Source organism: Leucoraja erinacea, chromosome 3 (assembly GCF_028641065.1).
Source record: "Leucoraja erinacea ecotype New England chromosome 3, Leri_hhj_1, whole genome shotgun sequence".
Classification (NCBI taxonomy): Eukaryota; Metazoa; Chordata; class Chondrichthyes; order Rajiformes; family Rajidae; genus Leucoraja; species Leucoraja erinaceus.
Genome location: NC_073379.1, coordinates 9,001,861 through 9,014,017, shown reverse-complemented (window position 1 = coordinate 9,014,017; position 12,157 = coordinate 9,001,861). Strand labels below are relative to the sequence as shown.

Genomic DNA, 12,157 nt, shown 5'->3' with positions numbered 1-12,157 from the left:
CGCGGTGTCACCCCTGGTTTCCTGCTGGAGGGGGAGGGGGCTCGAGCTCCGGCCTTGACGTCGTCCGTTTGTGACATCATCAACTCCCCCCGCCCAGACGACTCGCGCACTCTGCTGCTCAAAGACCGACAGACCGAAGGCTGCCGTCCAGTGAGCGAGCGCGCGCAGGCGCAGTCCTCTCCGCAGATGTTGTAGTCCGGCCACCCACCCGCGGCCCGGGCAAGCCGGCGCCGTCAGCGCAGAGCGAGGACTACAACTCCCGACGTCCATCACCATCAACGCTGGAGCTTCGCGCCCAAGTTGAATTATTTTAGCTGGGTGGATCAGAATCGCAATGCGTTTAACTGAAATAAACCGGTGAGTAATATACATCGTTCAGCTGAAAAAACATCTATGTCTTCTATGATTTATTGAAGCGCATAAATCAAGTGTTTAGATTTTCCAATTTTTATATTTTAATAATTTCAATTTATTTTAACATTTTTCGTCATATATTGACAATAATGTGAAAGCAGTGTCACTCATGCTTCATACCCTTCACCTATATCTTCTATCTTTACTCATTTATGTACAGTACCGTGGTCTTTTTGGAAGTATGTTTTCATCATCAGCTACTTACAGCTTTTTCAGTACCTATGTTTATAACTATAGACATCCAGCATCGTCAAGGACCCACACTACCCTGACCACGATCTAATTGCACTCCTGTCATTGGGAAGATGGTACAGGAATGTGAAAACTGTAACGTCCAGTTTCAGGAGCAGCTTCTTCCCTACAACCATCAGGCTATTAAACACTACAACCTCCAAATAAGCTCTTAACTACATAGACTTGAGAGCATTGGTTTATCTTTTTGCACTATCAATGTTTGATTGTGTTTATTTTTTTGTGTGGTGTGGAAACACACACACACACATACACAACACACACATTATATATATATATATATATATATATTATATATATATTTGATACGAATTCCAAGGGTTCATGTTTTCCCATGATACCCTTTGTAATTAGTCTCACCAGTTCAGCTTGACCCTCTCGTTTCTTTAACGGAGGGAGGAATTATACATATATATTAACTGCAGATGCTGGTTTAAATCGGAGGTAGACGCAAAATGATGGAGCAACTCAGCGAGACGGGCAGCATCTCTGGAGAGAAGGAATGGGTGACGTTTCAGAATTTCTGCAGCATTTTGTGTCCATCTTCTATGTAAACCAGTATATTCCTACACATTGTATGTATGTTTATGTGTGTATATAAACTTTTTTCCTAATTTATAATATTGTTCACAGTGTACTATGTTTATGTATTCTATTGTGCTGGTAACAGATGTGCAGGGCAGTTTATTTTACACAGAAAGTGGCAGGTGTCTGGAGCACACCACCAGCGGTGGTGATGGAGGCAGATGTGATAATTTAAGAGGCTTTTAGATAGGCACATGGGTCTGCAGGGAATAGAGCGATAAGGATCACGTGCAGGCAGAGGAGATTAACCTGGTGTCATGCATGGCAAAGAGGGCTGAAGGGCTTGTTCTTGTGTTGTACAGTTCTATGTTTAAAAAGTCTGCTGTAGGGATTTGACATTTATTTTACTGCTTTTAAATTAACTTTTCCCTGAAGCCTACACGCAAATTTAGTTTCAGACCCTCGTTGCACCAGCTGCCTACCACCTCATCATTAAACGCTGACTCTCTCGGATGATGCTTCCCCTCCACTCCACGCTGCTTCAAAAAGGCTGGCAGCATCATCAAGGACCCACACCATCCGGGCCATACACTCATCTCCCCACTACCTTCAGGTAGAAGGTACAGGAGCTTGAAGACTGTAACAACCAGGTTTAGGAATAGCTACTTCCCTACAGCCATCAGGCTATTAAACGCGGCTCAGACAAAACACTGAACATTAATAGCCCATTATCTGTTTATTTGCACTTTATAAGTTTATTTATTCATTTGTGTATATATTTATACAATGGTATATGGACACACTGATCTGTTCTGTATTCGTGCCTACTATGTTCTGGTGTGCTAAAGCAAAGCAAGAATTTCATTGTCCTATCTGGGACCTATGACAATAAATTCTCTTGATCTTGGACATAGATACATACAATAGTCCAAGTCCGTGCCAACCAGCAATCCCCGCACCCCAACGCTATCCTACGAACACTAGGGATAATGTACAATTTTACCAAGCTGATGAACCTACAAATCTGTACGTCTTTGGAGTGTGGGGCACCCGGAGAAACCACATGCAGGTCATGGGGAGAATGTACAAACTCCATACAGAAAGCACCTGTAGTCAGGATCGAAGCCGGATCAATGGCGCTGAAAGGCAGCAACTCTACCGCTGCGCAACTGTGCAATAATAGTAAAGTGAAAAATGATGCCCCCCCAAGTCTATGTAGTTTTGAGTCCGTTTGGATGTTAATAACCTGATAGCTGTTAGGAATTAGATGCTCCTGAACCTGATTGGATTGGATTGGATTCAATTTATTGTCATTGCACTTTTCAGTGCAACGAAATGGTTTAGCCTGCAGTCATAACATAGAATAAATAACAAACACTCAACACAGTTTAAAGTCTCAAAGTCATTGTCTCTTCCCTCCTTGCTCTCCCTCTGCGCTGAGGCAATCCAAGCCTCCGATGTTGTGACCCCGCCGGGTGATGGTAAGTAAGTCCCGCGGCTGAATCCGTGCTCCGCAAACCGGCCGGTTCAAACTCCGCGGCCCGGGGCAGTCGAAGCTGCCGGAGCTGCCGCCGTCCAGTCGAGCGGACGCAGCTGTAGTTGCGGAAGCTCCGGAAAAACAGGTCACCACCAGTTCATTCTATTACAAATCTCAAATTGTGGAGTACAGAGGCAAATAAATAAATGATAGGTCTTTGTCCCAAACATTATGGAGGGTACTGTAGACCTGTGGCTGTTCCTAGCCTCCTACCTCTTAGTCTCTTGCCAAATGGCACCACTTTGGTGAGTGTGTTGATCCTAATCAGGCCTCTGGCTGTTGGCCATCATAGCTTCCTAAAGCTGACTCCAAGCTCACAGGTGATACTCTTCAATAGCCTTTTGTGTGCCGTCAAATTTAAAGTCCATTATATCCAATTGCAACCGATGAAACAAACAAATCACTGAACTAAGCAGGTGAACCTGTAGAATGCAAACTCTAGAAAACAAACATCTGCTCCACCATGATTCTGTTTGATTACATTATGAGTAGTCAAGTGTTTTATTGTCAAGGCAAATGTAAAGTGTTGTTGTCATATATACCAAAACAGGACAATGAAATTCTTACTTGCTACATTTATTGAGTACCATATATTGAAGCATTTTGGTTCTGGAAGCAGTGACTTGAACATTTATAAGTGAAAGGCCTGGATAGAGTGAATGTTGAGAGGATATTTCCACTCGTGGGAGAGTCTCGGACCAGAGGGCACAACCTCAGAATACAATACAATACAATATGGGTTTATTCGTCACATTGCACATAAAGTGCAAGCGAAATGAATATGTCAGCAGCGATACAATGAGAAAGAACACACAATACACAATAAAAATTTAACACAAACATCCACCACAGCATTCATCACTGTGGTGGAAGGCACAACAATTGTTCAGTCCTCCTCCATTTCCCCTCCTGGTCGGGACCAGAGTCCAGAGCCAGTCCATAGTCGGCTCTTCCCCACCGGAGACCGCGGCTTCAGGATGGTGTAGGCCGGTGGTCGAAGATTTAAAGTCCCCGCCGCAGCCAGAAGCACCACAGACCGCAGGGCTGGCGGTCGAAGCTCCACTCCAGGGGTGATGGTAAGTCCACGCCGGGTCTGCGGTAGAAGTTGGCTGCGGGCCAGCGGTGGAAGCTTCTTCTTCTACCGGGTCCCCCACGAGGGATCCCGGGCTGTAGACGCAGCGCCAGCTGGAGCTCAAGCTGTCGGCTGCTGCGGGCCAGCGAAACGGAGCTCTCCCCTCCGGCGAGCCCCAGCGAGGGCTCGCCCGCTCCACGCCGAGAGTCCCCGCTGCACCCGCGGCTGAATCGCCGGGCGGTCTCCGGGAAAGGCCGCCCGATCCTCGTTGTTAGGCCACGAGGGAGGCGACCTGGAAAAAAGTCGCCTCTCCATGGAGGAGGCGACCAAAACGGTTTCCCCCTTGCCCCCCCCCCCCACCGCCCCCACACAAAACAAACACATAGAAACACAAAAAAAACATACTTTAAAACATACTAAAAAAACAAAAAAAAGTTGAAAAAAACGGACATGCTGCTGACAGGGCGCTAGCTTGCAGCGTCCCCACCGTCTCACCGAATAATAGGACGGACCTTTAGGAAGGAGATGGGGAGGAATTTCTTTAGACAGAGGATGGTGAACCTGTTGAATTTATTGCCACAGAAGGCTGTGGAGGCCAAGTCAATCTATATTTTTAAGGCGGAGATTGATAGGTTCTTGATTAGTACAGGTGTCAGAGGTTATGGGGAGAAGGCAGGAAAATGGGGTTGAGAGGGAGAGGTATCAGCCATGACTTGATGGGCCGAATGGCCTAATTCTGCTCACTTACGAACATGGTTTATAAATGTGACCTTAAGCAAATGCTTAATATGGAAGGGGTAAATTCTGTTAAAAAAAACTAGAAACCGGATACAGGGGAATCTAACATTACGCTAATATAGAGAAATTTGACTTTATGCAAATCCTCCCAGACACTTAGTAGGCAAAGCAGTCTTGAACCACATTCTATCTTATTGGTGACCCTCGGACTATCTTTGATCGGACTTCATTGAGGCAGCATGGATTCAAGAAGGGGAAATCTTGCTTGACTAATCTTCTGGAATTTTTTGAGGATGTGACAAGTAAAATGGATGAAGGAGAGCCAGTGGATGTAGTGTATCTGGACTTTCAGAAAGCCTTCGATAAGGTCCCACACAGGAGATTAGTGGGCAAAATTAGAGTACGTGGTATTGGGGGTAGGGTATTGATGTGGATAGAGAATTGGTTGGCAGACAGGAAACAAAGAGCAGGAATAAATGGGTCACTGTCAGAATGGCAGGCAGTGGCGAGTGGAGTGCTGCAAGGCTCGGTGCTGAGGCCACAACTATTTACAATATGATTTAGATGATGGAATTAGAAGTAACACTAGCAAATTTGCAGATGACACAAAGCTGGATGGCAGTGTGAACTGCGAAGAGTAAGCTAGGAGATTGCAAGGTGACTTGGACAGGCTGAGTGAGTGGGCAGATGCATGGCATATGCAGCATAATGTAGATAAATGTGAGGTTATCAACTTTGGCGGCAAGAACAAGGAGGCAGATTATTATCTCAATGGTGTCAGATTAAGAAAAAGGGAAGTGCAACAAGACCTGGGTGTCCTTGTATACCAGTCACAGAAAGTAAACATGTAGGTACAGCTGGTAGTGAAGAAAGCTAATGGCATGTTGGCTTTCCTAACGAGAGGTTTGAGTATAGGGGTGAAGAGCTTCTTCTGTAGTTGTACAGGGCCCTGGTAAAACCACATCTGGAGTATTGTGTGCAGTTTTGGTCTCCTAATTTGAGGTTAATCCCCGGGATGGCGGGACTGTCATATGAGCAAAGATTGGAAAGACTGGGCTTGTATTCATTGGAATTTAGAAGGATGAGAGGTTATCGTATAAAAACGTATAAAATTGTAAAAGGACTAGACGAGCTAGATGCAGGAAAGATTTTCCCAATGTTGGGGGAGTCCAGAACCAGGAGCCACAGAATAAGAATAATGGGGAGGCTATTTAAAACTGAGAAAAACGTTTTCACCCAGAAAGTTGTGGAATTCTCTGCCACAGAAGGCAGTAGAAGCCAATTCACTGGATACATTTAAAAGAGAGTTAAATAGAGCTCTAGGGGCTGTCGGAATCAAGGATATGGGAAGAAGGCAGTCTCGGGTTACTGATTGTAGATGATCAGCCATTATCACAATGAATGGTGGTGCTGACTCGAAGGGCCAATTGGTTTCCTCCTGCACCTGCTTTCTATGTTCCTATGACATTGTACCCTTTTACTTTCCATTGGCGAAACGAGCTTTCAAGCTTTTGTAACTTCTGCTCAAAGGAAGAGGGGGCAAAGAGGGAATGGCCGGGGTGAAAAACATCCTTGATTATGTTGGTTGTGTTCCAAGGCAGCATGAAGTACAGATGGAGTCGATGGTGGAGAGGCTGGTCTGTGTGATGGACTCGGCTAGTTGGGCTGAAGGGCCTGTTTCCACACTGCATGACTCTATACTTCTCTCCTTATTTTCTTCTATGTCCATATTTTCATTTCAATCGATTTTGGAATTTGTTACTTTGTATATGAGGAATACTTTGTATATAGCAACAGGAGTAAGCTATCTTTTATGTTTAAGAAGGAACTGCGGATGCTGGAAAATCGAAGGTAGACAAAAATGCTGGAGGAACTCAGCGGGTGAGGCAGCATCTATGGAGCGAAGGAAATAGGCAACGTTTCGGCCCGAAACGTTGCCTATTTCCTTTGCTCCATAGATGCTGCCTCACCCGCTGAGTTTCTCCAGCTATCTTTTATACTCTGTTTCACAAGTTTGTGAAATACTTAAAAGGGGTTTGTCTGGTAATTAATTATTATGTTTCATGAATGATATGTTGACAAAGTATGTAGCTGGGAAAAGAGAACAATGGGACAATGGTTATGATGTCCTTTCTAATTTCTTTGAATTGTAAGAATAACTGACTTAATTGTCTTTACTCTTCTCAGAGTATGAAGAAGAACTGGCAGGAAAGATTCAAAGATGTTGAAAGTTTAGCAGGCAACTATCAAAAGCACCCCATCAATCTGGCTTACAAACCCAAACTATCAAAACCATGGCAACCATCGTCCATTTGGAAGTTATTCTATCGCCAGATTCAAGCCTTTAATTTTTCAAAGAGCTGCAAGCCGGTAAAATAAAAAAAAATCTATATCAATGTCTTAAAGAAATGTGAATTGTTGCATTGTGAATAACAATGGATTTTCAGGAAGGAAATTGGTATGTGGAGCGCAGTTGTGGTTTATGGCTAATTCGTTAAATGTTTTAAATATTTATGCTGGATTTGGAGATTTAAAACAAAACAAATAAATTGAGATATTATATAATCAGCTTGGTTATTAAATATTGAAGCAACTTCATCTGCCTTGTTTTCTATAGTCTTTATCACTTTAATTTTTTTTTCTGTAGTTCAGAATTGTGGAAAACATAGTCAGGGTCACACTCCAACCGCCATTTCCTCATAGGAAATAGACATAAATATTGACATGAATTTCACCATACAACGGTTTCCATGTTGCAAACAAGGATATGCTCAGTCCAGCACACGAACCAGCACTCTCCACCACTGACACCATCCATACTTCATGCTGCCTTGGAACACAACCAACATAACCAAGGACCTTTTCACCCCAGTCATTCTCTCTTTTCCCCCCTCTCTCATTGGGCAGAAGATGCAAAACTTTGAAAGCACTTACCACCTAATTCAGGAATAGTTGATTCCCCTCTGTGATCAGGCTTCTGGACAGTTCTCCCATAAGTTGGAATGTAATATTGATTATCCATCTCACTTCAGTGTGGATCTTCTGCTTTTTCTCTGTACAGCACAAGGACAGGCCCTTTGGCCCGCGATGCCCCTGCCGAACATGATGCCAAATTAAACTAATCCCTTCTGAACGCATATCCATATCCCTCCATTTCATGCATATTCATCTGCCTATGTGAATGTCTCTTTAAATACTGCTTTGGTATCTTCTTCCACCACCACCCCTGGCAGCACGGACCAGGCACCCACCATACTCTGTGTGTGTGTGTGGGGGGAAGCACTTTGCCCAGCACCCGAAAGTTATGCCCTCTAATATTTGACATTTCTACCCTAGAACAAATATTATGGCTATCTATCTATACTTCCCACAACTCTATAAACTAAGACCTTTATAAGATTACCCCTCAGCCTCACGGGCTCCAAGAATAAAGTCCTAGTGTGCCCATCCTCTCCCTATACCTGAGGAGAAATATTTTCACATAGTCTAGTAGGTATATGAAATATGCTGCCAGAGGACATAGTTGAGGCAGCTACAATAATATCATTTAAAAGTTATTTGGATAGGAAAGGTTTCGAGGGATATGGGCCAAACACTGGCAAGTGGGACGAGTTCAGATTGGGCATCTTGGACAGCATGGACAAATTGGGCCAAAGGTGTGACTGTATTTCTGAGGGTCCAAGAGGGAGGAGCAGAAGGAATCACTATTAATAAAGCAGTCGTGCTCAGGAATTAATGGACTAAAGGCCAACAAATTCCCAAGATCCAGGGTAGGGGCACCAAGATCAGGGGACTGAGGCTTAAGGTGAGGGGGGAAATGATTTAATAGGAATCTGAGGGGCAACTTTTTCACACAGAGGGTGATGGGTATATGGAACGAGCTATCATGTTGAGGCAGTTGAGAGCGGTACCAAAACTACATTTAAAAGACATTTGGACAGATACGTGGATAGGAGAGGTTTAGAGGGATATGGACCAAACACTAGCATGTGGGACTAATGTAGATGGGGCATCTTTGTCAGCAAGAACAAGTCGGGCCGAAGGGCCTATTGACATGCTGTATAATTCTATGACTATTCTACATCCCGGTGTACTAAAAAATAGTTGGCCAAGTAATAGTGAATACAATGGTTGTCTACTTTCAAAATTCTTTAGACTCTGGATAACAAGAGGATTTCAGTATAGGTTTAGAGAGGTTCTTCTGCAGTTGTATTGGGCTCTGGTAAGACCACATCTGGAGTATTGTGTACAGTTTTGGTCTCCTAATTTGAGGAAGGCCAACCTTGTGATTGAGGCAGTGCAGCGTAGGTTCACGAGATTAATCCCTGGGATGGTGGGACTGTCATATGAAGAAAGATTGAAAAGACTAGGCTTGTATTCACTGCAGTTTAGAAGGTTGAGGGGGAATCTTATATAAACCTATAAAATTATAAAAGGACTGGACAAGCTAGATGCTGGAAAAATGTTCCCAATGTTGGGCAAGTCCAGAACCAGGGGCCACAGTCTCAGAATAAAGGGGAGGCCATTTAAGACTGAGGTGAGAAAAACCCTTTTTCACCCAGAGAGTTGTGAATTTGTGGTATTCCCCGTCACAGATGGCAATGGAGGCCAAATCACTGGATGGATTTAAGAGAGAGTTAAATCGCGCTCTACGGGCTAGTGGAATCAAGGGATATGGGGAGAAGGCAGGCACGGATTATGGATTGGGGACGATCAGCCATGATCACAATGAATGGCGTTGCTAGCTCGAAGGGCCGAATGGCCTCCTGCACCTATTTTCTATGTTTCTATGGAGCTGTTTCCTCATTTGTAGAGTGGCAAATATAGCCATTATGTTTAAACAATAAAGAGCAGTAATAATAATACTTACGGACCAGTAAGTCTAATGTCAGAAGTACATATTACCCAGGCCAGTTCCTAGCATGCACCAAGCCAAATAATTCCTTGCATGTGAATACTTGGCCAATAAACGTATTCATTCATTCATTCAAGTACCTGTATTAGAGAAAGTATTAGAATCTTTTATAAGAAACACTAATAGAACACTTTAAAAGGATCAGTGTTGGAAATAACTGCAGATGCTGGTTTAAATTGAAGATGGACACAAAATGCTGGAGCAACTCAGAGGGACAGGCAGCATCTCTGGAGAGAAGGAATGGGTGACATTTCAGGTTGAGATCCTTCTTCAGACTTGAAAAGGATCAACAGGAATGGACAATATTAACATGGGATTATGAAAGGATAATCATGCTAACAAACCTCCCAGCGTTTATTGAAATTAAACAAGTTGAATAAATAAAGGGGAAACTATGGGTGTGGTCTGTTTGGACTTTCCCTAGCTTTTGGTAAACTCCACAAAATATATTAGTATGCATAATTAAAGCATGTGGGATTGAGATAATAAACTGACATTCATAAGTGATGGGAGCAGAATTAAGCCATTTGGCCCATCAAGCCTACTCTGCCATTCAATCATGGCTGATTCATCTTTCCCTCCTAACCCCATTCTTCTGCCTTGTCCTCATAACTGCTGACACCCGTACTAATCATGAATCCACCTATTTCTGCCTTAAAAATATCCATTGAAGGCCTCCACAGCCTTCTGTGGAGGATTTAGACTGAGTGGACAAACAAGATATGGAGAATGAGAATAAACCTGTTATTTATGTTGGGTGGTCGGCAGTGACTAGAGGATTTTGGACTTGAGATACAGCATGGAAACAAGCCCTACAGCCCACTGAAACCGTGCTGACCAGCGATCACCCCGTACATTATCACTGTCTTACACACACTAGGGACAATTTACAGCTTTACCAAGCCAATTAACCTACAAACTTGTACACCGTTGGAATGTGGGAGGAAACCGGAGCATCTGGAGAAAACCCACATGGCCACAGGGAGAATGTACAAACTCGTACAGAGAGCACCCATCGTCAGTATTGAACCCGGCGATGTAAAATGAAAAATGAAACATGGCCACAGGACAACGAAATGCATTTTTACAAACTCGTACAGGGACACAGGGCGTCGCGGTGTGCCCGCGCCTGCCGCCGTAATTACATTCCATTACACACAGGCAAAGGTGGGTGAAGTGTCTTGCCCAAGGACACAACGACAGTATGCACTCCAAGCGGGATTTGAACCGGCTACCTTCCGGTCGCCAGCCGAACACTTAGCCCATTGTGCGCTGTCGCTATCTAAGGCAGCGACTCTACTGCTGCGCCACCGTGCCCCTGAGTTACTCCAGCACTTTGTGTTTCACGAAAGATTCCAGCATTGGCGGTTTCTTGTCTATTGTATAAGGAAGAGGGGAGGGGGAGTGGTGGCTTGCGATAGGAGACAGGGGCAAGTGTAAGCAGACAAAGGAAAGAAAAAGGGGGAGCCAGGTAGGAGGGGGGAGGGTGAAGGTGGAGACATTATTTTCAGAATGGTAACAGATTGGGATAGGTATGGGTAAACAAAACGTGAGTGTCCTTGTACATCAGATGATGAAAGCAGGTGTTCAAATGCAGCAACAGGAGCATTAAAAGGGGATGACATCACCCCATGCATGACAGACATGGAAATCACAGCAGTGGCACAAGGATGACTCATTCTGTTTTGCATTTCAACACTGATGTGAAACAACCTGGAAAACGTCTTTGTCTCATTTAAAATGAAGTCAATTTTCAAATGCACAATGTGGAAAAAAGCAGTGTTATATAATAGAATTTCAGTTTCCTCCCACATCCCGAAGACATGCAGGTTTGTAGGTTAATTGGCTTCTGTAAAATTGCCCGCAGTGTAGGGAGTGGATGAGAAAGTGGGATAACATAGCTTAGTTTAGAGATGCAGTGCGGAAACAGGCCCTTCGGCCCACTGAGTCCACACCAACTAGCGATCCCTGTCCCTGTACACTAGCACTGTCCTATACACTAGGGAGATTTTACAATCTTTACTGAAGCCAATTAACCTACTAGCTTGTAGCTTTGGGAGTTTGGGAGGAAACCGGAGCATCTGGGGAAACGGACAAGTGGGGAGAACGTACAAACTCCATACAGACAGCACCCGTAGTCAGGATCAAACCCGGGTCTCTGGCCCTGTAAGGCAGCAACTCCACCGCTGTGCCACCGTGCCGCCCCAAACATAGAACATAGATCTAGAGTTTGGGTTTGAGTATAGTTTATTGTCGTGTGTACCCAGGTACAGTGAAAATCTTTTGGTGCTGAAGGGCCTATTTTCATGCTCCATCATAACCAGGTCATATATTCCAAAAGATAATTTGTATAATCATGCAGTGTGAAAACACGCCCTTCAACGTGCTCCATCCACACTAGTCCTGCCTGCCTGTGTTTGGCCCATATCTCTCTAATCCTATCCTATCCCCTACAACTCTCACCAACTTCTACAGATGCACCATAGAAAGCATTTTATCGGGAACAGCTCCATCCAATTGTGGACACAGCCCAGACTATCACACAAACCAACCTCCCTTCCATTCACTCCATTTATATCTCACGCTGCATTATTAAATATATTTTATTAAAGGATGTCCATGTGTTTGCTTTGGAGAATGAAAATTTAAAAAATGCTCGACAAGGTCAGCAGCATAATCAAGGACGAGTCGCACCCTGGCCACT

General features: G+C 44.1%; 1 protein-coding gene across 1 annotated transcript in view; it reads left to right on the top strand.

Annotated features, from left to right (window-relative positions):
* Positions 1 to 15: 15 nt before the first annotated feature.
* primpol (primase and polymerase (DNA-directed)) overlaps positions 16 to 12,157 on the top strand; it is a 46,046-nt gene continuing 33,904 nt past the window's right edge. Inside the window, exons 1-2 of the mRNA XM_055632027.1 lie at positions 16 to 357; positions 6,726 to 6,908. Of these exons, the coding sequence (XP_055488002.1) occupies positions 6,729 to 6,908 (180 nt within the window). The 5' untranslated portion in view covers positions 16 to 357; positions 6,726 to 6,728. The remainder of the gene's footprint in view (positions 358 to 6,725; positions 6,909 to 12,157) is intronic.